The sequence below is a fragment of the Thamnophis sirtalis genome, unplaced genomic scaffold (assembly GCF_051295495.1).
Source record: "Thamnophis sirtalis isolate CommonGarterSnake01/CBP01778 unplaced genomic scaffold, rThaSir2_p1.2 scaffold_11, whole genome shotgun sequence".
Taxonomy (NCBI): Eukaryota; Metazoa; Chordata; class Lepidosauria; order Squamata; family Natricidae; genus Thamnophis; species Thamnophis sirtalis.
The window spans coordinates 41,240,895-41,267,841 of NW_028261391.1; the positions used below are offsets into that span (position 1 = coordinate 41,240,895).

The 26,947-nt window shown below is 35.4% G+C and overlaps 2 protein-coding genes across 5 annotated transcripts in view; one reads left to right on the forward strand and one right to left on the reverse strand.

Annotated features, from left to right (window-relative positions):
- ARMC8 (armadillo repeat containing 8) overlaps positions 1-5,393 on the forward strand; it is a 54,640-nt gene extending 49,247 nt beyond the window's left edge. For all 3 annotated transcript variants that reach the window (XM_087725611.1, XM_087725610.1, XM_087725612.1), the window contains 3 exons: positions 366-438; positions 2,760-2,853; positions 3,992-5,393. In XM_087725611.1, the coding sequence (XP_087581737.1) occupies positions 366-438; positions 2,760-2,853; positions 3,992-4,025 (201 nt within the window). In that variant the 3' untranslated portion in view covers positions 4,026-5,393. The remainder of the gene's footprint in view (positions 1-365; positions 439-2,759; positions 2,854-3,991) is intronic.
- Positions 5,394-9,708: 4,315 nt separating this feature from the next.
- Positions 9,709-23,507, reverse strand: AGXT (alanine--glyoxylate aminotransferase). Of its 2 annotated transcripts, XM_087725614.1 has the most exons (12): positions 23,196-23,507; positions 22,840-23,095; positions 21,087-21,279; positions 19,008-19,072; positions 18,742-18,842; positions 16,701-16,771; positions 15,395-15,479; positions 13,425-13,520; positions 11,909-11,978; positions 11,375-11,470; positions 10,526-10,654; positions 9,709-10,014 (listed from the first exon to the last, which is right to left on the reverse strand). In XM_087725614.1, exons 2-12 carry the CDS (start codon positions 23,086-23,088, stop codon positions 9,907-9,909), a joined length of 1,263 nt encoding a protein of 420 aa, XP_087581740.1. In that variant the 5' UTR covers positions 23,089-23,095; positions 23,196-23,507; the 3' UTR covers positions 9,709-9,906. The 2 variants fall into 2 exon arrangements, with proteins under 2 accessions (XP_087581740.1, XP_087581739.1); XM_087725613.1 differs by having other exon boundaries at positions 22,840-23,507.
- Positions 23,508-26,947: the final 3,440 nt, after the last annotated feature.

Sequence of the window (26,947 nt, forward strand, 5' to 3'; positions counted from 1 at the left end):
GTAATAATTTGGAGGCAAGAAACCTAGATTACATAAAGGTTAAGAAAGAAATGTAATTTTTTATTTGAGTCAAGCTTGGTTCCTGACATATGTTTCTTGGCAACAATATGGAACTGGTTTGTCATTGACTTCTGCCAGAATGTGCTTGCTGTTAGCTTTGTCTTTATAATCAAGGCTGTAGCTTCTTTTTTAAGTATTAACTAAATCAGCAGGGTAACCAAGAAAGCAGTAGTAAACTAGATCCATACTTTTGCCAATAACATCACGTGGTTCTATGAAGTTAAAAGGAGTCAGATTCAAAAGGATTTGATTTTACTAAGGAATAATTTAAAATATTTCTGTCTAAATGTATTTTGTCTCCTTAGAGCCACTCGAATGCTAAACTTCAACTGGCTGCCATGTTTTGTGTATCTAATCTTATATGGAATGAAGAAGAAGGTAAGAAGATATACTCAGGGGATTTCTCTTCTGAAATACTTAATTTAAAAATGAAATTGCATTTAGCAGTTGGGCATTTTTATCCTGGATGGGGAAAATCACTACAGGGAAAAAAAGACAGAAAGTGAATATGCTATTTGATTCCTTTTGGTGAAAAGAATGTCACCTGGAAAAAAAAGAAAAGAGCAGTTTCTAATGGGTGAAATTTGAATTATGTTGGCATTTTTGTCAGGAGCTGAAATAGGAAAAGACAAATTCATGACTTTGGGCAGATCAAAAAATGGAGTAGCCATAAATGTGAAAAAGCATACCATGATAATCAGAAATACAAATTAAGGATAAGAAAGGTTGATTCATAATACTGTATTTTAGACTGAATTGAGGAATGTAACTAACTGTTGGTTCAATTTATGCTCTAATAGATAAAATTCTATAATTCCCCAACTGAATTTATAAAAGTTGAACTTTAATACAAAAAATATTTTGAAAGGGGCAGTAAATCAACCAAATTGTTAATTTAGCAATTAAGGAAGGAATCAAATAAAACAATTACTTCTATTTGGGATAGAATTAAATATATGAAATTATATAACAAATAGGAATATAACCCAGAAAAAAATTGAAGAATATCTTAAACATTTACAGAATTTTAAAAAAGTATTTTTTCCCAGAAGATAGTTGAAAAGTCAATTTATAAAATGAATTTGAGTAAAGCTCCAGGAACTGATATTTTCTGCAGTTATTTTTTAAAAAAAAAATATAAATTATAATTTTGTTTTAAGTTTTAAAAAAATTTCAAGAAATTTTGACTAAACCATTAACTCATGCTTCAACCACATGAAAAGGCTTTACTTCTTTAATCTGAAAAGTAGGAAAAGATTCAACTTATCCTGAATAATATGAACCTATATTCTATTGAATGAAGATTACAAACGTTTGTGGGAATCCTTAATATCAGATTAAATGGCTTTCTAGCAGATATTATAAAGCCTCATCAAAGGAGCTGTATGATAAATAAAAATAATAATATCCATATCTTAAAAGTTAATGACAAGATCAGAAAAAACTTTAAAAATGGCTATGATTTTTCTTGTGTTGGAAGAATATTTGATAATTTGGGTTGGTCTATGTTTACAGTTCTGAAAAAAAATAAGTTATGTTCCTAATTTTTTTCACATGGACACAGAGTACTTTATACAGAATGAAAAGCCAGAATTATGGGGAATAGGTATTTTTTCCCCATTTCTATCAAGCAAGTTGTCACCACTTTTCTTCTCTTTATTTTTATTTGTTTTTTTTTTATTACCTTTATACATATGGCTTAATGGGGCGCAGTGGTTTAGCAGTTAGAAACACTGAGATTATCAGATGGAAAGCTGACAGCCCATGTTTAAGACCCGAGAGATGATGCATCACTAATGATGCATAAGAATATATTACTTTTATTTCAAATTTGTTTGCATATCTACTTACATATCATTATCAAAACCAGATTCTTTTCTTTGTATTATCTATTTCTTATATTATTTCAAAAGTATATAAAATGGAGAAGACATGGGCAGAGTTTGCACTAAGAAGGATAGGATTTTGAGTTGGGCCATACTTTGACTTTTCTTTTGACCCCAGGAAAAAAATTCATTAAAAATAAAATTATTTTTCAAATGATAATATCAATAATTATCAGTTAATAAACCATTAAACAAAAGAATAGAAAATTTAATTTATATACTGTAATTTAGAATGGAAATGCTTTTTAGTAAGATAAAAGCATAACTTCTTTGGTTACTATGCCAATTCAACTATCATAAAAGTAATAGAAAATAGATTATTGACCAGTAGTTCCACCACAACATAATTTATGGATTGCTGAAGAATTGGGTTCCCCCCCCCCATTTTTTCTAAGGTAATAGATAATGTATCAGAACTTATCTTTGATTAAAACAAAAGATAAATTGATTGGCCTTTACTGATAAAGGGAGAATCAGCTGTTTGGTGTCTGTCCCGTCTTTAAATCCATCTACTTCTCTAAACATTGGATAACATACTGTTGCGTAGTTTGGCCTAAGGCTGCTGTTAATGAATGCCAGATCTGTTTGAAATAAGATTGTGATTCTTCACTACTTGATTGTGTAGGAAAAAAAAGCAGAGCTAGTATGTGTGACCAATACCTGGCAAGGTGAGAAAGGCTTATCTGAAATTGCCCATATGCATTTTAGGTGTTTCTGCAGGTTTTTACATTGGATTGCGTATTGTGTTGCCACTGTTTAATCAGACTGACATAAAATGCATCAAATTACCAATATGCAATTATTTTATATTAGGTTCCCAAGATCGTCAGGATAAACTCAGAGATATTGGAATAGTAGATATTCTACATAAACTGTGTCAGTCGTCAGATCCAAATCTTTGTGAAAAGTAAGTAAACAGAACTTCCAAAATCAAATTGAATTGGATTGACCACTTTGTAATTAGATTTTTCTGCACACTGTATATTGATTTGAATTATATATGTGTTATGTTTCTCCTTGTATTTTTTTTTACCCCGGCAAACCAGAATTGCCCCAATTTTTTAGGATGGCTTAGTGTTTATAAGTGAAATCTCCTATGCTTGATTTGTTTATGTTATCCAAGGCAACAATAATATATCATAATGAACCAGTTGTCAAGATTAAAAAAATTTAGATAACAATGAAAAACTATTTCACAGGCTCATAGTGACAACTTGACCCTTGCACCTGAGAACATATCTCTCTCTTCAGGAACTTCAGGCTGGCAAGGTTAGGGTAATCTAATATCTGGGGCAAGAGTGTTCCAAAGAGCAGAACAAAAAGGCTAACTTTGTGGGTCCTACAAGATGGCACATCTTAATTGAGGGGTCTCATATAATGCTTTTTCTGCCAGGTCTGATGGTATGATTGGAGAAAGACAATTCCACAAATATCCTAATAAATGCCCCATGGCACGAATGGCTTTGTAGTGACCACCAGCATTTGAATTGCACCTAGAAATATATTGATAGCCAAAGCAGCTCATGGAGGAGAGGTGTAAATGAACGTAAATTGGGGGTTGTTCATAATTGACTGCACAAGTGTATTTTAAATGAATTGCAGCTTTTGGATGTTCTTCAAAAGCAGCCCCATGTAAAGATCATGATGGACTTCAAAGGCAAGCAAAAGTCTACATTTGTAGAGATATCCCATTTAATATCTTCCCTCCCCAATTATTATATCTGACTGAAATATTCTTGTGTTTTCACATGCTACTCATTTCAATCAGTTTCAGTCCAGGATACTTTTAATTTCTCAAAGTTGTAAAATGCATACACACTTACGTGAAAGCTGCTTGATAAATTATAAATAAAAAAGGAATAGGCTGATTCTAAGTGCAAAGAACTGTGTAGTAAAATTGAGAGCAGATTGGCTTTTGCATGTTTAGTTAGTGAACTTCATGTACCCGATTATCAGCGCTGTAGTTTATTCCTTGCATGGTAGTATTTCTAAAATCCCCATTTATGTATATCCTCTAAAATTAAAAAAAATGTTTTTCCTTGCAGGGCGAAAACAGCACTCCAGCAGTATCTTGAGTGATGAAAGAGAAGTTGAACTTTCATATAATTTTCAGAGCTATATACTAAGGAATAACGGGAAATAGCTGCACCTAATTTCCTTACCTTTTGCACAAGGCACCTTGGGCTGCATTTGTCTCAGGTGCAGGGAGCTGCTTAGCAGGAGCAGTTTAAGTGATCAGGTCTCCAATGCACTTGAGGACTTTATTGAGGTGGTTCCTCTATTCAGATATCTATTCTGGGATATTTTTGTCTGAACTACCTGAACTCTACTAGAACAATCAGTAGTCTTTTTTTCTTTGGGCCTACAATATTCTGCTTATACCACAGCTGATGTAAGGCTGTGTCTGGGTGGGTGTGATACCTCAGAGCTTTTTCTTTTTCTCCCCCCCTCCCCCCCGTGTGTGTATGTATGTGTGATTTTTTTCTACAGATTTTCAAGAGTGAACCATTGTTTGCTGTATGAAAACTTAAAAAAATTATATACAATTTGAATTGAAATGTTATTTAATAACAGTTTTGTCCCATGAAGTTTATTTTGATCAGATGAATGTTTTTAAGTAAAATATATGCATTTGTTAAACCTCAGCTTAATGTACCTGTACTTCCTCTTTTAAAACAAAAAGATACTTACATGATAGGTAAACACATTCAACGTGATTTATGCTTGCCTCTTAAATGCCACTTGTTACTAGTGACAGCTCCTTGAATTTAAGAAAGCAGAATTCTAAGATCCCCAAATGGAATATTTTTCAGTACACATAAATGATACCAAAATTGGAATTGTGGAAATTACGCCTACTGGAATTTTCCAGCAACAAAATTTCCCATGCAGATACATTGCTGCTTCAGAAACTTACATTTGTTATAAAACTCTATGTTACTTTTACATAACATGAAATCGTAACAGTGAATTGTTTTAAGTAAAAGAATTGACTGCTGGTTGAAGGTATGCTCTTGGAAATATGATAGACTTCCCCATAAAAAATCTGGATGTAAATCAGAGCTTAAATATTTTTAAAAATACATTATGTACCAAATATATATGGCAGAGGAATATGTTATTCATGGAGCAGAGAAGAACAACGTTAAGATGAGTTTTTTAAATATCATTTATAATCTCTGCCTCATACCTTGTTGTTTACCAAGTAAGTTTTCTGTGGTCTTAAGCCCACAGGTGTCTGTCAAGGGACAAGAGCGCCAGTCAGAAATTGAGTGTCTCATTTCACTCACCAGTTTCAGTCATCCCAAACATTTATTTATAGTTAATAAATATTCTGCTGCCTAGACACTTTGCATTATATCAAAGCAACTTTTAGAGCTTGTGCCTCTGGCTGGAACTGTTAATAAGCTGGAGGGAGACTGCAAAAATAAAGCTAGAGTTTTTATATATGGTTTTCATGTTTTCTTTTACTCTGAAAGGCAAGTCATAGCAATTCAGGGAATGTAGTAGGTGAAATAATTTCTCAGTGTTATTGCTACTAAGGTTTGGACCTGCTAGTTAATATTTTAGAAGTAAAGCCGCAATTAATTCGTCGATTGGTTGTAGTCTTAATAATACTGAGAAAAATTACTTTCTTGACAGCATTACCTGAATCCATTCCCTGTGAGAAAGGATAGGGAGTGCTTCTTTATCTTGACCACTGCTTTTGCACTCTGAATTATTATTATTACACAGGCACTTCCAATTCTGTTGTAATGATTCCATTTACACATATGCATATCCATTTATTTTGAGATATAGATATGCCTATACCTGTGTTGCATATAGCTGAGAATGCAGATTTTCAGCTACACATTGAAGATTGCTTTTAGAGTGGCTATGTATACGGAAGGAAGATATAAACTATGCTAAGACAATCTGGATAATGGGGGTGGGCAAGATGAATTGATGAAATATTAAGATGGTAAGTGATAACGAAGTGACATTTTGCACTTTGCACTGTGAATATTTTTGATGTTACTATAAATATGTACAAACACTGTAAATAAAAAAACAAATGTCCTTTTACCGGGTAATATTATTTAAAATTGCTTGGCCCTATTTATGTATATATATTTAAGTCTTCATTCAAATGTTATATTGCAGGCATGGATCTATGCATAGACAGCTACATCTTTTTAGGAAGCTGACTATTCTAACAAAAATAACGTTGATTTTTTAATTCTAATATTCTTTTTTAAAGAATATGATAAATGGACTTGTATCAAATCCCTCCCCCTCTCATGACTTGTAAAAATTAGTCAAGAATAATAACTTTTTAAAAACTTTTTATCTTAATTCTTTTGTTGAGAATTTGAGGTTCAGTATTAAGTGAATTTAAGTTCCTGAGCATTTGCTTCGTATTTTCAGGTTTCATTTAAAATTTTAATATACACAAGGTCTTTATTCTGTGCTAGCTTTTGTTCAGTGTGCTAAAGTTCATTGTATTCTTTTTGCTCTGTTTTCCACACTTTATTTTTTTCTATCGTCAATTCTTACTTCAATAATCCCTTCCCTGTTGTTTGTGGCCTCTTTATGAAATTGTACTTACATTAATAAGCTATAACTCAAATACTTTAAAAAGCAGAGAGATAAATGATTTGTTTTGAAGAAGCTGGATATGAGCCCAAAATATTCTAGTTTAGTTACGGTAATTGAAAACAAGACTTATTGCAGGAATTTAAAAACTATGAAGGCTTGGAAATGGAAGAGGCCAAAGGCAACATCAGAATTCCACTTATAAATGAGGCTAAATAGTGATTGGATTATTCTGCCTTGTATTTTATTCATGGTTTTCTTGATTAATTTAGTTTAGAACAAATATGTTGCACTCTAGGAATATTAACCCGATGCAGCAGTGCCTTTCTTAATCAGTTCAGATGCTGGTATACTTGCTTCTAGATAATTTACCAGTCATACAAAGCCATATAAAGAAGCATAAGATTATGTCTTTCTGGGATGATATTAAATTATATTCTTGAAATATGTTGAAAATCACCATATATTGCTCATAATTAAGCTTTTAACTTATTGTTAAGCAGAAAAATATTACACATGTTCAGCCTTTTGAATACAGTGGGATATGGTACATCAGTCTTAGGAATGTAAAACTGTTGATTTGCACTTAACGAAACCAGCATTTAATATCCCAAGGAGGATAAAGAAACAAAAAGAAAAAAAACACTTCAGACCATCTCTATTTCCTCTTCCTTGGAATTCAAGACATTTCAGGAATACTGTCTTTGGCTGTGTTTATGTACAATCAAGTAATCATCACTCTGAAATATTTTGTAAAGTAAACAGAAGGTAATTTGAATTAAGTTAAAGGCAATTCTTGATATTTTCCAACAGTCAACTACTTTTTTGTATTTTCTTTTATTTCTGTATTGTTTTTTGTTATTTAATATGTACTATTTTCTCAGCCAACGTTCTATATATATATTCTACAGAATTTTCTTAGCTGTTTTTGTTCCAGATTTCAGCTGAATCAAAACTAGCAGGAAACCCAGAGCAAGTAGGACAATACTGATGGATGGAATAATTGCTTTCTCTCTTCAGGTGTTCCCAGCATGACGTAGCCCACCAGCTTTTACCTCCCAAAACTTCTCTCAGCCACAATGTTCTTGGTCTCCCCCCCCCCCCCTTCTTCTCTTCCAAATACTGCTTTGAACAGTTGTGGAACAAAAACAGTTCTATTCTGGCCCAAACATGAGTGTTTCAGTGGGAAAGATAGGTACATAGAACATTTCCAGACCATTTTATACATTGGTGGTGGTTGTTGTTGAAGGATTCAAGATAGTACAACCAAGCTGTTACTGTTTGTGGCATGTGTAGTTATTTTCTGGTACATGTCAGGAACTTTAAGAACTGTTAACAGTAAATAAATGAAAGTACAGGTTCCATGGGAATTGATGTGTTTATCTTAGCAATATCACCTTAAAAAGTATTGCCACTCTAGCCCTAATGCATGCATCTTTAAACTAAGGTAAACTTCAGATTGAGGTTGATTCTTGACTATTTTGTTTGTCAATACGATTTTCATGACTGCGATAGAGATGTTTTATCAGATAGCAACATTAGCCAGCCTTGGTTAGCCTTAAAATGCACTGTTGGAAACCATGCATAAAATTCTAAGATGGGAATTTGAAAAGAATATCCCGGAAGAAAGTATGACAACCTGCTTCCAAACTGTTGCAAAAAAAACACCCGTCCTAATATGACTACATACTACAAACTAATTTTTCATGATCCATTAACCTCACGAATTCTTCTGGAAGACTGTGCATCAAGATAGATGGTAAGTATCTTAGCTCGCCTGTTTTACTGCAACCTCTATATCTGCTTTTTGCTACTTCTACACCTAGAGAAAGTGAAAGCCAAGATTCATCACGAATCTTCAGCATCAGACAAGACCTGAGCGCTACAGACAATCTACAGGAATGAGTTTCTTCTTGGAAACCTTTTAGACCTGTGCACACCCTGATCAGTCTAGCCTACTCAGCACACTACAGAGCCTTTTCTTTGGCTCACTTAAGGGCAATATAGGATCCCAGATTTCATAAAATTTCATTTATTGAGAGAAATTGGCCCTATGTTCAGAATGAGATATATTTCTTTACTGTCCTTTCTATGCAATTTACATGCTATTATTCTGTGTTATCCTTTAGTAGAGATCCTGTTTTCCATGAGGGAACATGGCACATTTTCTGTTCTCAGACAGAATCCTGAGATTATGAACAGAGTGCTATGTTTTTATCAGTAGTGATTACCATAAGAAAGGTCAAGATGACTTAATCTTAATGCTGTCACTAAGAAATCTTTATGCTTATCTTTATTTTATTTCTTTTTGCTTAGTCTCTCTCTTTTTCTTTTCTTTTCTTAAATTTTAACAAGCACATGCATGTGGTGATTTTATTGCTCTTACTGTATTTTGAGCATGCTTTTGTGTACAGTTTATTTTAATTGTAGTTAATTTGCTAGCCACTAATCATAAATAAAATTTCAATTTCATTAAAAGCAGGATTTCAAGGAAAACTATGACCTATTTTTTTTAAAAATGGATTTTAAAAAAATGTATAAGTTGGTGCTGTTCAGTAATAAAACCATGTTTGATAAATGAAAAATATTCTTCGTTTGGCAGCATTTTGTTGTAATTTATATGGATGTTATCTAATGGTAGTAGGTTTGCTGGATACTGTAAATAATAATTTTTCTCCCCAAGTTCTTTTACTTGAATATTTAGATACTCTTTAAAAAATTTTTTTTAAATACTATGACAAATGCCATACAATTATTTAGAAACTGTTCTAAATTGCAAGATTTCTAGAAGCAGGAGATGTTATGGAGAATGAACTACTGAGTGATTCAAACGTAATTTGTTTTTTGAATAACAAGAGTATCTTGTTAGACAATTTCCAAGTTATCTTTCCAAGTTAACACTATTGGTGTCAGTTACTCAGTCACAAATGGTGACTTTCCATACTTATAACTTATGGCTGAAAGGTGTTGTATGTACAACAGTTTCCAGAATTGAATAATTTACTTGAGTTTAGAAGAGTCAGTGTCACAATCAGAAGCAGGAAGCTATTTTAGGGAAAATAAAAGTTGGTATAGATAACAATTGCATGCTATCCAAAGTGTCTATGATGTAAACATTAGCTACCTTGCACAAGACTATACATTCAGTGAAGAAACGCAAAAGGAATGACAGCAAGCCTAATCCCACAGCAGTTTGCAATTTTATTACATTAGTCAGTAAAAGTTAATTGAAATGAAAACCGATTTTATCCTTGTGTAAAATATAAGCTATAACTACATATGTAATTTTGAATTATACAATTAAGAAACTTGTGCAGAAAGCCTCGCCAGTACTTTGATTAATTATTTGTGCTCTCTTGAAGAATGAGAAAGTAGAAAGAACTCAGAGTTTGTTTTTGAGACAGTGCTGGAGGGCCTCTCCCATGGCATGGAGGACTCTGTCAACATTGGGTTTAGTGGAGTTGTAGCCCATCAGTCCAATGCGAAGAACCTGATTTAAAAAAAAAAACATTTAAGTAAGTGTTTTGTCTGGAAAACTCCAGCCAACTATTCCCTTAATTTTACCTGTACACTGGAGATATATGTACACACACGAGCACGCACGCACACACACACACACACACACCTAATAAGGTACTCAGGTATTTACATACTGTTTCCTACAGACTAAATATTAATAGATATTTTATTATTAGATAATCCTCTTTGAGACTTTTTACTTCACAGAGAAATGGTTTCAGGTAATATGCTTTAAGATTCTTCATTGTTTACAGAAAAAAACTCAATATCAGAAAGGTGGCTATATTCTAAAGAACGTGCCAGTTTTTCACAGACAAGATGAAATTACAGTCTTTACCCTACCATTAATGTTAAATCTTTGGGCTATATAATTTGTAATTAATAGTTCAATCTGTTTTATACAACCTTTATAAGACATTATTCTTCAAGAACCAGGAGCCACATTTGTTTCACTTATTTTCTCCCCATGAGCCTGTATTTACCATGCCTGCTGAAGGACCTAGGCCTCCAGACACCTCAATCTCATGATTTTTCATAATATATTCAGTTATTTCTTTCCAGTCATATCCCTCGGGCACAAAGATAGTATTGACTGTTGGAAGTCTTGCATCCTTAGAAAAAAAAGAGAGCAAAAGAGTCTTTCAGGTGATTTGGATATTTGAATAATACTTCATCTTCATAATCTAAAAGAAATTGTATCAATAGTATTAAAATGAAATTTATTCTTTAGTTCTGGCCTTGTCTCTCTCCCACACTCAGCAAAAGCAACCAATTATCTATTAATGAACAGGTAAATTCAGAAAATTGCATATATGTATATATTTTTGGATCAGGTTTTGTCACCATAGAAAAAAATTTCAAGATATGAAAGAATAAGTGTTCATGCCTCCAGTATGATATCTCCTGGCTTAAAGTCTGGAAAGACATAGGTTTTTTTTCTAGTCTATGTACCGATTCTGTGGGCGTGGCTTGGTGAGCATGGCAGGGAAAGATTACAGCAAAATCCCCATTCCCTCCTGATCAGCTGGGACTGGGGAGGCAGAGAATAGAATGAGGCGGTGCCAGCCAGAGGTGGCATTTACTCCAAACTACTAAAAATTTCCCCTACCGGTTCTCCAGAACAGGTCAGAATCTGCTGAATACCACCTCTGGTAGAAACAGTATTGAAGGCAAGGATTTAATTCTGATTCCCATTTTGTCTTTGTAGCAATCAATATTTCCTATTTGCTCAGTTATTCAAATGTACCCTAAACAGTCTTTCCCATATAAAATTTTATAATAAGTAATTAGTTTGATCCATATTCTACATTCATGATTAATTTCATTCTTACTGGTTCTTTCACAAAGAGTTTGAGACCTAACTTCTGCAGTCCTGCACAGAGATAGAGGCTATTTTCTTTATGAAGATTCCAGGAGGTCTCTAGTCCCTGTGTAGAAAAATGAAAATATTTATTTTCCTATATACAAAAAATAAAGTTTAATAAACCTGCAAATATATGCTATGCATTTTGTTCAGTTAAACCACCAATCTTAGGGATGTGATGGACATAATTTTGCATGGATTGTTGTATCATAAGCAATCCTTGCCAGTTCTAGCCATTTTGTCTTTTATTGGCCCTTTAACTGCCTTACATTTTTCCTGAGCATTAGGAACTTGCCCTCTTTTGCCTATGACTAGAATATTTAAGTTTTATCTGTATTACTGATGATTCCAATGACAAGCTGATTTTATTTCCTCAGTATTGAATGAAGAATTTGATGCAGTCTGCACTAACAGAATTCACAGATACCCGTACTATATAAAATAGTAAAATTCTGCTTTAAAACATGCTATTTTCAATATTATAGTGCCTGCAGCAACTGACCTTTTCTGCAAAAATTGCCAAAGCTTCTCGCAAGCAGAAGAATGTGTTAATAGGTGCAGTATGATGATATCTGTAAAAAAAAAAACCCACAACATTTAATACATTCATTTTATACAGAAACAAATGAACATATTCCAGCTATAATCTGGAATAAATTCCAGGTAGACACCTGGAATGATCTACCTGACTCTGTTGTTACATCCTCAAACCCCCACAGTTTCAACCTCAAACCCTCTACTGTGGGCCTCACCCCATTCCTAAGAGGTCCATAAGTGGGGTGGGTTCATAAGCACACCAGCGTGCCTACCAGCCCTGTGCTACTGTCCCCATTTATTTATACTCATTTCCTTTGTTCATGTCCATGTTTATACTTATGCCTGTTTGACAAACCAAATAAATCTTTTCTGCTGCCAGTTTTAATTTTAAATCAAGATCAGAAAAGAGTAGAAAAATCTGAGTCAATTAAATATATAAAGTCACGGCTATTTCCCTGTTTGCCCTTAAAATCTGGCTATCCCAGCAGGCCTGGGGCTAAGGACCTAACCCCCACCCGAATGGTATGACTGTTGTGTTATCTTTTAACAATGTATTGTATTTTGTTCATGACTTGTTTGTCCTCCCCTCCCCTGACTTGTGAGCCGCCCTGAGTCCCCTCAGGGAAAAGGGCGGCATACAAATAAAGGAACTGAACTGAACTGAACTGTTTGTTGGTGAATTTTTTATATTCTGCCGCCTTCAAAATTTTGTGATTATTCAGCACTCTTACTTCCACTTTGCCCAGAGCAATTGCCTTCTAAGGTAGATTGGGTTGCTTGACCAAAAATCATCTTCTGTACAGAGCTTCTTTAGCCATAGGAAGACTCCAAGTATCATAATTTAAGAATTAAAAATGTAAGGCTGAGTCATGCAACTTGCATATTCAAGGCAAAACAGTAAACAAGACTGCTTTGAAAATGAGAAGAAAGGCAGGACTGAGTGATCAAAACATTTGATTAGCTCTATAAAGTCATTTCCTGCATTCTCACAGGTATACAGGTAGTCCTTGATTTATCACCACAATGAGTCTAAAATTTATGTTAAACAATTGTTAAGTGAGTTTTGTCCCATTTTACAACCTTTCTTGCCTCAGTTTAAGTGCAGTTGATAAGTGGATTTGGCTTCCCCATTGACTTTGCTTGTCAGAAGGTTGCAAAAGGTGATCACAGGATCTTGGGGAACAGCAATGGTCATAAATATGAACCAGTTGACGAACATCTGAATTTTGATCACATAATCATGGGGACACCGCAAAAGTGATAACACTGAAAAAATGGTCATAAGTCACTTTTTTCAGTGCCATTGTAACTTTGAATGATCACTAAACGAACTATTGGAAGTCAAGGACTAACTAATCAAAATGCTGGTATTGTTTAACATTTACTCATTTGGCAGCATAACATGATTTCCCAGACCAGTTCCAGGAAACAAGAAACCAATTTTCTCAAGAGTGAAGTAGAAGAGCTGAATAAATGCTCACTTTCTTGGGTTACCATCACAGCCCCAGTATGAAGATAACTCTTCTACATCCAGGTAAAAGGAAGTTGGCTTTGTCTTCCGAGTATGAATCTTCTTCCTGGCAAGATGAACATTTTTGATTAGCACTTCAGGAAATCCACCCTTAAAGTGGAGCCATTGTCTATCATTAATTTTTAAATGGCTCATAGAATATTCTCTGTGCTGAGTGACATGGTGGCCTAGTAATGAAGATGCTCGCCTTCTTGGAAGGTTGAGAGTTCAATCCTAGGTAGTGGCAGATGTTTCACTCCTAGGGCGCAAAGAAAAAATATCTGTTGCAAACTCCGCACTATTTCTCAGCCCAGGCCACCTCCAAGGGTTGTAGTTGTGGGAAAAATAGAAGGAGAAAGCTGTGTTGGATGTGTTTGTCACCTTGAGTTATTTATAAAAGTAATAAAGGTGGAATACAAATAAAATAAATTATTGAGTAGTCCTTGGTACTGCTGCTAATTCAGGAAGCAAAAGCTCTCTGAATATTTTAAAATGAATGAATATACTTTATATTTATGTTATGTGTATACTTGTATGCATTCTGAGTTTGAACAATACACTTTCCCAGGATGGTTTGAAGCATAGTATTATTCAATGGAAGGAACCATGCAAGTTAAAGTCAGAAATTGTAGACCGGCCTGCAACTGCTAAAATGTGACAATCTTGGAAACAGAATCTATGCAATCAAATAGCAGAATGTGCCTACTATACCTCCTGAGATTTTCAGATACAATATGTTGTGTACTGAGGTACTTCATTAATTGCAATTGGTAAAGATGTTTATAGACTCTCCGAGATTTAGATACTAAGACCAATGAATTTGCCATTGCCTCCTTCCTGGGGCTGAGAAACTCATGGTCTCCTAGTTTCTACCCTGATGCCGTAAACCAACCATGCCCAACCCCTGGGGCACAGACCACTACTAGGCTGTTGCCTGTTTGGAATTGGGATGTATAAATGACTGGCTAGAGTGTGTACATGCATGTGCACAGCTCAACTTGTGCAAGTGGCAGGCCAGCAGCACTTGAGCAAATGCCTATCGGCCCACTACTTGCACAAATGTTGCATGCGTGTGCCAACCTGCCACTCACATGGGCCAGTTCCCCTCTCCCTCCCACCTCCCCCCCCAGCTGGCCCGCCATGTCACAAAGGTTGGGCATCGCTGCCTTAAACCACTATACCAAACTAGCTCTTCTTTCCGGAAAAAAAGGTTTTATTTCTTTTAAAAAACACAAATATTTCATCATTCGTCAATCATTAAAACATTGAAGTACAATTTTTTTGTATGCCCCTCCCTCCCTCCCTCCACACCCCCAACCCCCCTCCTCCTCCCCCCCCCGACTTCCCAGAACCCGTACACGGTATGGATTTTTAACTAACACAGTCTAAAATCTATTGAGAAAAAAGAAATAAAGAAATTAATGACATTCTACATTGACCTTAGCTTCTCCTTACTGAACTAACTTTAAACAGTTTAAATCATTTCTGATCTTAAGCATAGGCTAACTGGAATTTCTTGGTCCCGTATTTATTTTGTATATAGTCAATCCATTTTTTCCAGTCTCGTTTATATCTCTCATTTGAGTGATCTTTAAGATATGCCGATATTTTAGCGGTGCCGTGACTCGGATTCGAACCGAGGTTGCTGCTTCTTTCCCAATAGGTTCTGGGTCATCATGTTGCAATAAGATATTCTGTTGTAGCATCATGCTTGTAGAATAGGTTGGATGTATTGCTGTGGAAGCTGCTGATTATCTTTTATTTTTGTATTAACATTTTCTCTAGCCGCCTATGTTCAGTTCTGGCAATTTTTAATATATTTTTATGCTCAGTGGATATCAAGAAATATTTTCTCGTTTCTCTTATTTAGTGTACAGTATGTCTTGTCCCAGAAAGATACAGCACTTGAAAATCATATATTTCATGGAAAAGTCTTCTTACCTGGCTCTGTTGCTGAAAGAAATGGGAGAAGCACCAGGTGGTGCACTTAAAACTTTCTGGGAGCCAGAATACAGAATGTCAATACCTGTGCATTTAACAAGAAAAATTGTTAGTAGCTTCTCATTTGAATCACTGTTATTAATACAGTAAATAAATTTACCATGAAAACCTTTGGGTTTTTGCTTTCTACTTTCTTCTGCCTCTACCAGCATTTTGTAGGACAGTAGCTAATTTTACAATTCAATGTGAAATTGATTTGTTGGAATGCTGTGTTCATTTTATATACAGTATTATATGGCATGCATTACTGTACAAACTGGTTTAGCTATCCCATCTTTCCCACAAAGGTCTAGGAGCACTTGAAAAAATAGTACAATTCCCCCAGACTCTTTAGCTGGAGGAATCTTGTTGGTCCATGTATGGTAATTACCAGTATGTTTTCCCCAACCTGATAACCCTGTGTAGTATATTCAGTAGCCATTTCCATCAATCTATGGTAGCTAGCATGATCTTTAACCATCTGTTTCCTTCACTCCCAGTGAACGAACCTCTTGGGGTTACCTGACCATTAGTTTCAGATTTACTTAGTTTTAGATTTACTTATCACTCTCTGCAAGGTATGCCCGAGAAGAATCTGTATTTTGGACCAAGGGCAAAGTTTTTGTTAGATTTATCCTTCCTCTAAAAGTTCAAGGGGACTTATAAGGGGATATTTCTTGATTTGATCCCTTTGAAGCAAATAGGCAGGATGGGGATTGACTGCCCAGAAGTTATTCAGTACCTAATGGTAGACTAATGGTAGACTTGTCTCTGGATCTTCCTAGTCCAATACTTCAATAAGTACATTACAGTGGTTGCAGGAAAGTGCCTTATGGAACACATGGTAATAGTAGGACTTCCTCTTGAAGTGGGGTTATTTGCCTTGTTAAGCAATGGCTCCCCAGTTAGGAGCAGAGGACTGGATAGGAAATGGAAGAGCTTTGGAAACAGTTTAGGGATCTTCATGCATTTTCATATACCATGGCTATAATTTAAAATAGAATTGTCTCCTGTGATATTTCCTTCAAAACTCTTTCTACTAGTGTTACTGTGCAATTAAAAGAGTTCATGCCCAAAATATATTCTTAGCAAATTTACATGTATCTTCTACTCTGAACTTTCCACTAAAAAGAGTTGGTCAAATAAATCTGGTTAAGAACTTCAGAAATAAAATTCAATTCTACATTTTAAAAAACTCCAGAAAATAATGCTATAGAATAGAAACAAACATTTGTGCTGCAAGGACAGATTGCAGTATCTTGCTCACCTTGCTGGTCCATAAGTATTGGAGTGCCACCTAATGATGCCACAGCATCTACCAGTAGTAAGCAATTATATCTAAAACAATGATGAAAGAATATATCAGGGATCAACTATTTTTCTGATAGTTGTATGATTTTACATGATGTTGCCGGTTTCAGTTTTAAAAAATGAATTGTTTTCAATGTTTTTAAAACTGAAAGTTTGAAAACTCATAAGTGAATACAGATCTGGTAGAATTTCAGCCATTTTAATTGAAATAAATCAAAACATTAACTTTTAAACATTTGGATCGATAGAGGCCAGCTAGTGATGCTGTAAGAGCTATATTGGTACTCTACAAATAACTATCACTGACTTTTAAATAAAATTGGTAGAATTTAAATTATATGTTTAGCAGATTTGTGATGTGCTTCATATATTGAAAAGCTATTAACTTTTGTCTTTTGAGCAATGTTGGCTGGTGGGGGGGCCTGTGTTGATTGGAAGTCGCTTTCCCAGGATTATTTTATTACTCATGGAAGAAAAGCTACAAGAATCCCATATTCTTCCTCCATACAGTTGAGCAACTTTGAGAAGTATACTTCTAACTGAGCACACAGTTGCATTTTCTAACAAAAAATAAATGGAGGAGAAAAATGAAGAATTCTCTGAATCTATCTTTCCTCGTCATAGCCTGCCTGTTTGTTGTACAGTAGCTTTCGTAGTTAAAAGTAAATCTGTTCTTATTTCTATGTACTTGAAACAATCTTGTAAAAGTGAAATTTTGTCCATTTGTCATTTGGTTTACTTCCTAAGTGTTTTTTAGTAATAGTCTGGTAATGAAATGTCTTCAAGAAACAACCAATCTCAGAGAGTGACAAGGATCCCAAAACTGCCTTTCTGATACTTTATTATTATGTTTCTCAAAGCCCCATAATAACAGTTATTCTCAGAGGTAGGCTGCTGCCAGTTCGGGCAAACCGCAGTTCCACTCCAGCGCTATCCCATCCTATATATCTCACTCTCTGGCTCGCTCGCCCCACCCATGTAAACCAGCTGATTTCCACACCTCGTCCACTCTACTCACCACGGCTGCCCGAGAAGGTGTGCTGGAAGCCGCACACATGAAATCACTGAGCTTGAAGCTGCGCACAAGCGCAGAAGGCACATGCATGAGTGAAGCTATTGTGCGCATGAGTGCTCACATTTTTGGTTCTACACTAGGCGAACCAGTTGTTAAATTATGTGAAGCCCACCTGTCTTTATTCTTAATTAATCATATGGATGCACTATATATAAATACATCTTAAATGTCTGATATGTCCATATAAGCCATCTTTTCCCTTTAAGCCACTTCACTCAAATTCAATAACAATGTAAATTATCATGTTACAGGTTTTATGACCAATAGTTTTAGAACCTGAATTTTAAAAAGCACAAGTGTTAGCCATAAATATGGTCAGATTTTTTTATGGCTAACACTTGTGCTTTTTAAAATTCATCTTAAATCTCATTTGGTGTATGGTTGCATTATCTTTTCTGCACATTAATATATACCCTGTGTGCTATGTGTATTATTGTTTCTTTGGCTCATTTTTTTTAAACTATCATTTTGCTATTTTACTCTCCAACCTGTAAGGTACTTTGAAGTAGCCTACAAGCCAATCAATATACAATACTATTTTGCTCCTTTGTAGCAGGGATGAAATCAACTTACCTTTGCTACCGGTTCACAAATGTGAGCGCACGCAAGACCTTCCATGTCAAAAACAGGACGTGATAATGTCTGGGTGGGTGGGCGGAGCCTCCCACCGCCACCACTACCGGTTTGCCTGAACCAGGTAGAACCAGCTGAATTTCACCACTGCCTTGTAGTCTAATTTGTAGTCTAATTTCTGTCTGTTTTATGGTCAAAGCCAAACATCTAGCTAAAATACTTTCGTTATGAATGACAGTCATGTGCAATATGTTTTCAGTACCTCACAGAATAATCTCCAGCTATAGGTAGCAGCCCTATTATTTTCGTTCCAAAACCAATGGGGGTTTATTCTCCTTCTTTTACTGACCTGTGACAGAGGTCTCCCAGGCCATCCAGTGGCTGAACTACTCCAGTAGATGATTCTCCATGTGTGATGAAAAATAAAAAGGGAGAATGCTGTATCAAGCCCTAAGTGGCACATAAAGAGAAAAAGTGGGGAAATCATGCAAAGAAAAAAGTTAATAGCATGTTTCTGGTAATTAGGAAGATGAATTTCTATGGTACATCCAAATGGAAGAAAGTATGAAATCATTTCAGTAAATAAAATACTTTTGGTAATTGCCCAAAACTCACCCTTTCTATTTCTTCTAAAGTAAAATATTCTCCAGGAGCCTTTACCAATTGATGTACTTCAGCTCCTATAGGGAGGAAATGATATAAGCATAATAATAATATGGAATTAAAAGCAAAGGAAGAAACAGCTCTTAAAACTTCAGAAAAATATTAACACTTAGGAAAAAAATTAAACAAAGCATGTGTAACAAAGTATTGACAAATCCCTTCATTTTTTTGGAATCCACTTTATTATGAACTGAAAGAAAATAAATTGTCTAACATCCCTTGAGAAATTCCAAGTTAATGAGGTTGGGTATCCCTAAATAAAAATATTTTTTTCTTAAACAGCAAGCTTCAGATAGACATGCTAATGTGACAAATGAACACAAAATATTGCTTGGCAAACATTGCAAACTTGTGCTACAATGATTTCGACTGGCAGATTATATGACTGGTTCAATCTACTAATTGTGTAATTCAGCCTTTGAGATTAAGAATTTAGATTGGATTAGCATTCCTGAGTAACAAGAAAACTATAGTCCACATTTCAGTAGAAAAGCACAACCAACTATTTTGGAGTCACTGTTTGCTACGAGTCATATATTAACTTGAATACATAGCACACGCCTGTCAAAGTCCAGCTAGATTCCATGGGACTTTCGAATATAAGCTATCATTAAATATGGCATTGGGGGGAGCATTTAATTATTAAAATATTCTATTATTAAAAAGGCAAAAAGACTTTCTTTCTGAATTAAGAAAATGCGTAGTCTTACAGTAATCTTAATGTTATTCCGTCAAAAATTCTAATCTAATCCAAGTTCTTACTCAAAAAGGTTGAATCAGAGGATTAAATCAGTAATGAAGTTTTTCAAAAATAGACTTTATTTCATGTGTTTCAGAGTTAAGTACGCAGATAAGCAGTTCTCCAGGATTTTATATCTCTCTCAATTGGAATTTCACAATGGTGCTTTCTGGAAGCAAAGCACATGTGCAGCCACTATACCATTGAAAGTTAATGGTTTTCTCACTTTCTCAGATATATGGTGATAACTTAATTTTTATTACTTATTTATATATGAATATAATAAAATAATTGAATTAATGGATTTTATCAAATGGTATCACTGATCAAGATCCTGGCATGATCTCTTGACTAGTTTGACTCTTACCCTGCCAAACCAGATTATTCCAAAAGAGAATAGGTCTAGTTAGGTTAATACATTACAAGAAAACCATGTAGTAATATACCTATTACTGATATTGTGAAGTTATTAAAATTCTGAGTCTTTATATTTCTCAAAAGTGTCATGTCTTATCCAAGTGTAATGTAAATTATATTTCATTACACTTGGATAGTTCTATGAGATTTTTTTTGTTTTATATACAGTACATATGATTATATACAAACAGTATTGTTGTTTGTGCTTCATGTGTGCCGCCCCATAATCTTTAATCCCTGCTTTCCTCAGCTATAAAGGAGATCTGGCCCTACAAGACAAAGCTGGGGAAAACTCTTTTAGTGTATGGATTTTTGTGTCACAATAAATCTCTTATGAATTATTATGACATTGTTTGGGTCCATTATTTGTTTTAATTATAGTTTACTGAATAAGTCATTATTACCTGGCCCATTCTTAAAATAATCATAAAATAAAAAATAAAAAAAATATTTTAACAAATTAATAAAATAATGAATCAATTATTTATAACATAATCAATCATGACTTTTCATGAAGAAATGCTCAGCTTCATGCATACCTTTCATTCTCCCCTCAATGTGATTTATATGGGACAAATGTAACAACAACATGTTGGATGTAGTGAGATCGTAAAAACATAAATTGACATGGTACACATCAGAGACGCAGAAGGATTTTTCATAGGATGGCAGTGACTAGATGTATAGTCAAAGTAAATGGGGATTTAAGATTACAGCCTAAATTGCTGCAATGGTTCTCTGAAATGCAGCCAATTGGCATCTCAGCGAGAGTGAATGACATGGTTCAATCGAAAAAGGGAAAGAAATGTCAGTTTGCTTCAAACTGTAAAGAAGCTGGCTATGAAATATATAACAAGAAGCTCCCAAGTTCATACCAAGTCTGCTTGCGATGTCAGTTGCTCGTTCTCCCCAAATTCCATTCACAGCAACTAAGACTTTGTCTCCCTGTTCCACCAAATTCAGGAAGGCGGCTTCCATTGCACAGTGGCCTGTACCACTGATAGCCAGTGTGAGAGGGTTCTGGGTCTGGAATATGTACTGGATTCCCACCTTAATATCATCCATTATCTGAGAGAAAAAAGAAGTAATAAGCTTTCCCCTCTCAGAAATAGTTTGATGTATTTACATCTGAGAGTAACAGGCATAGGAGAAAATAATTAATATTGTTCTATCAACTAAAAGTTATTTGTTTTAAACGTACTTTGCTATAAGAAAAAAGTCAATAGGTAGAAGAAACTGAAAGGTGGTTAAAATGTCTCTAATCCTACAACAACTTTCTCCATTCTAGTGCTATTTGAATCTGGAGAAAATTGAACCAATACAGCTTATTTTCTCTCTATGATTTATATGGTCTCCCATCTTAAAACACAACTCTGGATGGCTTACAATAATTATTCTGTGTTTCCTAGGAATTTTGGTAACAGATATATTTTCCCCCTTTCCCTCCTTAGCCTGATAGAACAGATAGGTTTTATGTTCAGCTGCTTTAAAACCTAAAATATTCCTTTAAGGCTGGGTTTGTCCTCCTATAGCTGCAATGAAAGTGATATGACCTATGATGTAAACATGACTAAGCCATGTTTACAAGTACACATTTTTGTAATTTTTATTATCATTGAACAGAATTCTAATTTTTGATCATTGATGAGATCAGACATACTGTAGAACAGTGTTTCTCAACCTTGGTGACTTGAAGATGTCTGGACTTAAACTCGTTCGCTGGCTGGGGAATTCTGGGAGTTGAAGTCCAGACATCTTCAAGTTACCAAGGTTGAGAAACACTGCTGTAGAACAAAGAGGTTGAAAGAATTCAAAAAGTGTGCTGATCAATTTCTCTCGACTTGGGTTCCAGGATGGGGCTGGGGAAAAAGAGGCTAGAAAAGCTGAAATACAGTAAAATGATGCAACCAGATGTTAAGTCTTATTCTTCACTCTGTATTTATTTTAATCAAATAGCCTATTGGTTGCTCTCTTTTTATAATAAGCAGTAATTCTGTTTTGCTATGAGGGGTAATGACAAATGTTATAATTCAATCAACATTGCAATTAATGGTATGGAAGAAGGTGCCTGATGATTTAGGATCACATGGGCTTTCAGGAGACATCAATATGAAACATATCATCAACAACACGTAATCCATAAAAAGGTCATATCCAGATTATCTGAGAGATTTTAGGTTTTAAAACTTAAACTGTACAACCCGTCCCAGGCAACAGAACTGAACGGGTTTTTCCCCCCCCCACTGACATATGGAAGAATGAAGATTACAGAGCTCAGCAGCAGTTTTTGGATCGATTTAAAGAGCTGTTTTTCCTGAAGGTTTGTAAACTGTTACTCAGAATATCCAAATTAAACAAAATCATATGGGGGTGTTCTCAATAAAGCTCTGAAAAAATAAGTGCCAAAAATTTCATTTTAAAAACTCCAGCTGTTTCATTTGTCATTAGCTGTTTTTTTAGCTTAATCAATACAATAAATAAAATGTACTTAAGAGCATACGAGCTTTATTAGAATAAAAATCAATTTAGTGTTGAATAAATAAACATCTCTCAGCATGGTATCTCAAGGTTACCAAGTAGTGATGGAGGAATCTTGCTGATCTTAAAAGTTGGAAGCATAGTCCTTACCTGAATCAACTCTTTGTGTAGATGTCCTATGAGCTGTCGGCTACCTGCAGACAAGACCCGTGGAGGAGAATTGGAAGGCCCAGGTCCTAGTAATAATCTGTTTGGAACAGATAATGGCTGTAGTAGAGATGCAGGAGGAGGCATCCAATGTTTTTGAGAAGACATGGTGCAGAATCTCTTAGTTACAATCACAGGCAGTCGAACACGACACCAACCTATTGCCTGCTGCACTAGGAACAAACTGCCCATCGCTGACCTTAAATAGAAGGATTGTTAGAGTCAAGCAAAATAAACAAATCTTAGATAAACGTTGCAGGACTCCCTTTTCTCTAGTCTTCTGAAAAATCTTCCAGTACCTCACTCAATGAGTATCCTCGCCCTTCTGTTTTCTCCAGAAAGCTCTGATTAGGCTTCTCTGGCCTGAGAATTCTGCACCTGTTAAGAGCTGGAAAGTTAAATATCATGCAAACGTATTTCTACTTCTGATATTTTTTTTGTGGTTCTTTGGGTAACATAGCAAAGCACTTATTTGTCTACCCTACTTAGACATTGCTTCCTTTACAATCAGTGAACGGTATAACTACTGGATCATTCTGCTATTTCTGACTATGGTTTAAATCCCCGAACCCAAAATAAAACCAATGGAATTTTAAATAATTTTTTCCCTTTGGACTCCCTTAAGGGATCTTCTGTTAATTGTTTGCCAGAAGCAGAAAGTTTAGGTTTAATAAAAGATTAACAAATAACTTTGCATGTTTGCTTTTTCTGGCCTCAGAAGGACTAGCCTAAGACATTTTTCTGCTTGAGATGAAATAGAAAATGTTGTACATGTAGTCCTCAATTTATAACCATAGTTGAGCCTGGCAATTACAGTCTTAAGTCATGACTGTTATAAATTAAGTTAAGATGTGACTGGATCCAATTTTATGATATTTTTTGTCATGATTGTTAAGCCAACTCATTGTTTGCTATGTGCTGGAACTGGAAATAAACACTAGTTTTTGACAACACCTTCCTAAATTGCTGTCACATTGAGCTGGGGGTCATTAAACTCTTTAATTCTATGTTGTCATATTCCGTATAAGGACACTGTGTGGATAGATGCAATTGGAATGGGACAACTCACCGTGGCCAACTCACCCCATCCATCTTGCCATGGTCAACTCACCCTGGTCGACATGCTCTGGCTAACTCGTCCTGAGACAACTCACCACGGACAATTTACATGGGATAACTCAAGAGGTGAACAAGTGAACTTCTGGTGCTGTATATGTTTATATGTAGCTTTGTTAGGGCGAATATATTTTCTGATGTGTTTAACTTACTAGTTCTCCAGAGTTGGTTGCTAAGTAGGTGGCCATATAAATAAAATCTTGTTTGTATACAATATAAATTACACTAGCTCTGGTAATTAAATTCAGACACATAGTACTTCAGGATGAAATATTACAAGTCAGGAAATTACTTAGGACCTTCTATTTTTCATATACTTTATTATCACATTTATAGTACTAGAAAGCAAAAAGGGTAAGTTTTGTCCAAAGTAGATACTGATTCAGGAATTTGTCTTCTTCTATGCCATTGCCTCCTTTTCTTGTCATAGCAGCTGGCATTGTTGATTGCATTGCATTTATCCAATGGATGAGGAAAGGGTGAGAGAACCAGGGACCTCTGCTGCTTCTTTGATTTGTGATTACGAAAGGTGTTTACTCACTTGAGTTTTTGTATTGTTCATTCATTACATGTTTCCCAAACCAATTGATAAGCTTGTTTTGCTGTTACATCTAGATTTGTTCATTTTGACAGCATTATTCTTGTTCCACAATCTTCTTTCTTAGTACAATATGGCAAACCAACACCTGAGGGCATTTTTCTCTCAGGCAGAATCAGGTCTCCTTCTGCTGTAGGTGCAAATTTTCCATTCAAATAAACTAGTTTGACACATATGAGTCACATACACTTTCCTACATAGTTGAAATCACATGGAATCAGTGAAAGAAAAAAGAGAAAGGGAGGAATACGGATAATAAAAATGGAAAAATCAAAATCTTGGGCCACTTATTTCTAATTCATCTATAGAAGCTAGACAAGATAAAGTAAACCAGGGGCTTAGCATAATGGAAAATTCCAAAATAAGAATATGTTCTGGGCTGGAAGTGAGTTTTGACTTAGCTGGCTAGATTGATGGGTAGATTGGTGACTTTAGCCATTAATCAAAATTCTCAGTGTTTTTACCCAAGTATCTTTTGTTGGTGTATTCAAAGGGAATCTGACTATCCAATGACAACCAGAAAAATGCCAAACACAAGTTGAAAAGCAGTCTGAACAATTATTGACAGATTTGGGTGAATTGCAGTGTGAAATGACAGAGAGGATTCTGGATCCAGAAGCAGACTGAAGGGAGCCTAAGTGTATCAATCTTTTAATAAGGAAAAATTGAGAGGAGAGAAAAAGAGGAGCAAAGAGTTCCTACTCCTGTAGTTGCATTTCCAACAAGCGCTCCCCCTCTATCTACAGTACTTGTGACATGCTTGTCAAAAGGACATAGAAGGCCCAGGGTCCATCATTATTAAAATTAATTCAGAGGCTCACAACCCCTTATTTATAATGCCTCATACACCATTTTAAAATCACATTCCTCCATGCTCTTGCCTTTGTTTCATTCTCAATCCACAGTAGAGATTGAATTTAGCTGTTCCAGTTTTAAAGTCAATTTTTTTATATACACGTTTAGTGATATTGACAGACCCTGTTGCCTTAGAACAGTGTTTCTCAACCTTGGCAACTTGAAGATGTCCGGACTTCAACTCCCAGAATTCCCCAGCCAGCGAATGCTGGCTGGGGAATTCTGGGAGTTGAACTCCGGACATCTTCAAGTTGCCAAGGTTGAGAAACACTGCCTTAGAACATTATTTGAACTGCCAAAGAGAGCCAGGTTCTGCCACCTATATTCTACTATTACCAATGAGTGTGTTACAGGTTTAACCATAAGGAGGTTTGCATGGCTGTTTATTGTTTCTATTTCCATGCTGGCATAATGCCCTATTGCCTAAACTTCAATAAGCTATTTCTACTTCTCAGCAGCTTTGCTGTTCCCTTGCAGCATTTACTGCCCATTGCATTCCACAACTGAGTGACACGTTGCAGGCATGGGAGAAGAGTATGGGGTGAAGCAGGAAGGAGCTACTCTGATGTTTCCCAAGCACTTTCTCTGCACCTGTCACATATCACTCAGGTTATTTCTGAACATGGGTCTAGAGTGCTAGACCCTTGTTCAAAAATAGCCCAAGTAGGGTCACAAGCATGGAACACTTCTGTGCTTGCAATGTGTCAGTCAGGCATCCCAGAAGGTATTAAACTCTCCATCCTAGGCACCTGCCTAGCCTTTCCCTACAATATCCTAAATATATGGTTTATCTACCTCCCCGCCCTCCCTCCAATAGAGGAGAAGCAAAATCTTCCACTTTCCTTAACTTATCCCACAAGAAAACTTAAGGACCAAATTGCCAGCTTTGATGAAAAGAGGCACAATAGGGCTCATCTGTCAATGAAGGGTAATTTAGGCTAGTGTATTTTTTAGGTAGTTCAGGGACTGGATTATAGTTTGTTAATATGGGCATGAGGAAGAACTCAGATTGCTTGCAAGACAAATATAAATATCTGAATACATTAGAATGTCGTTAATCTTCTCTGCTAATATTACCAACTCTAAACATATCCAAAGGAGGTTGTAATGATTTCTAGTACAGCTGAAATCTTCCTTTGTTTTTTGTTGTAAAAAAACTGTTCTAAAAATACTATGATTTCTGAACAATTCATACTTAGACCAGCTGCTTCCTTACAGTCTCCTCTGTGATTAACTGCCCTTTGGCTGTTTCCATTCTTACTCTTGATTTCTTTGTTAGTGCAAAGTAAGTTCTAAGCCAAGCAAACATTTAAGTTTGGAAGAAAACAAAGAAATGATCACCGTCATGCGATAAATGAGGGTGGCTATAGGAAATGCACACAAGACTTCTAGCAAATCTATTTGATGGAGTAAAGAAAAATGGAACTATACTTACGTACTATTCTGTACATGCCCTCCAGTGGTGGGATTCAAAGTTTTTAC

Excerpts from the sequence above, each read along its gene's own strand:
- AGXT (XM_087725614.1), bottom strand. The coding sequence starts at position 23,088 with ATGGGCAGTTTGTTCCTAGTGCAGCAGGCAATAGGTTGGTGTCGTGTT. Across the intron at positions 18,843-19,007 it reads CTTTAGAAGAAATAGAAAGG|GGCTTGATACAGCATTCTCC; the intron begins GTGAGTTTTGGG and ends TGTGCCACTTAG. Across the intron at positions 16,772-18,741 it reads CTGGGAGACCTCTGTCACAG|ATATAATTGCTTACTACTGG; the intron begins GTCAGTAAAAGA and ends TCATTGTTTTAG.